The sequence below is a fragment of the Pelophylax lessonae genome, assembly GCF_965119305.1.
Source record: "Pelophylax lessonae genome assembly, chromosome: 6".
NCBI lineage: Eukaryota > Metazoa > Chordata > Amphibia > Anura > Ranidae > Pelophylax > Pelophylax lessonae.
Window position 1 is genome coordinate 6021567 of NC_138773.1, and position 1383 is coordinate 6022949.

Consider the following 1383-nt stretch of genomic DNA (forward strand, 5'->3'; position numbering starts at 1 on the left):
CTGAGCCCAGCTGTGGGATTGATTTCATACGAACAGATCTCTCTCTATCCTTATCATTTCAATATATTCAAACTCATGTTCCTATCTCGTTAGTTTCCTCTGTGACTACTAAGAAAAGCTCAGGAGCCGCCTCGCTGTACCACACTGACCAGGACAACGCTGGAGGAACGAGTCTCTGAATAATTACCTTACATAACAAGTCTGAATTCCAGAGACAGATCATCGCTCAGCCATGGGTCTGGTCATCATTTTATCAGTTATTTGTGGGTTTGCAGTATCTTTGCTGACAATTTTTGGTATACTCACCAATTGTTGTATCATATTAACAAATTTAAGAAATGTTCTTACGGGAGGAAGCATGAGCACTATAGACAAAGTGATGTTTTCTCTAAGCTTTTCCAACTTGTGCTTTAGTATTGCTCTATTATTCGTTACCTTAAACTCTGTTTTCCCATTACATGGGGACAGCTTGAAAGACATTATTGTTTATGAATTAGCTGTGTATGGGGTGAACTCTTCTGCCTGGCTGTCCTCCTGTCTGTGCTTCTTCTTTTTCATTAAAATCGTCCAGTTCAGATGGAGATTCCTCTCCTTGCTGAAGGAGAAGATCGATGTTCTGATCCCATGGATGATCCTACTGGTGGAGTTGTTGTCTCTCAGTAACGGCTTCTTAAATATAATGGCAAATGTTTTTCTCCAAATATCTTCCACAAGTTTAGATTTTTCATCATTCAACACAACAGAAACCCATTCACAGAATAGTCAGTTGGACATTATTATCTCAGTAAGTTCTTTAGGCTCCCTTGGGATGGTGATCCTCTTCATTGTTAGTATCCTGGCTTCCCTCAAGCTGCACCTTCATAATATGAGTAAAACTCTCGGCTCCTCTGGCAATGCCAATGGGAAATCACAAAGAGCAGTGCGGACAATGACTTATCTTTTGGTTTTCTATATTTTATTATTTGTAATTTTCATTATGCATGAATTGATTCAGGATCAGTCAGGGTTGTTCTTGATGTTCTATTCAACTGCAAAATTCTCATATAGTCCATGTCAGTCTCTTCTGCTGATTCTAGGAAACTCGAGATACAAGAAGATGCTTTGTAATTCTCTATGTTTTTGCTGTAGGATGTGTGCACAGAATGGATAAAAGCCTATGAGCTACACAAAATAATGTTTTTATTTGTTTTTGGCAGATTATTCTAGAGCAGGGTTTCTCAACCAGGGTTCCATGGAACCTTAGGGTTCCTCCAAAGGTTGCTAGGGGTTCCTTGAGCAATGAGCAATCTCTGCTTCCCAAATACATTCCCACTGACACCATTGATCTTTTTATCTATCTATAAGGGGGCGTTTCTTCCCAATGACCACCAATGTAAGGAGCGT

The 1383-nt window shown here is 39.7% G+C and overlaps 1 protein-coding gene across 1 annotated transcript; it reads left to right on the forward strand.

Annotated features, from left to right (window-relative positions):
* Nucleotides 1-358: 358 nt before the first annotated feature.
* LOC309558358 (taste receptor type 2 member 40-like) lies at nt 359-1150 on the forward strand (the record flags this gene model as incomplete). The annotated part of the gene is made up of 1 exon (XM_082261425.1): nt 359-1150. The coding sequence occupies one exon, from the start codon at nt 359-361 to the stop codon at nt 1148-1150; it is 792 nt and encodes a 263-aa protein (XP_082117551.1).
* Between the last annotated feature and the right edge of the window lie 233 nt (nt 1151-1383).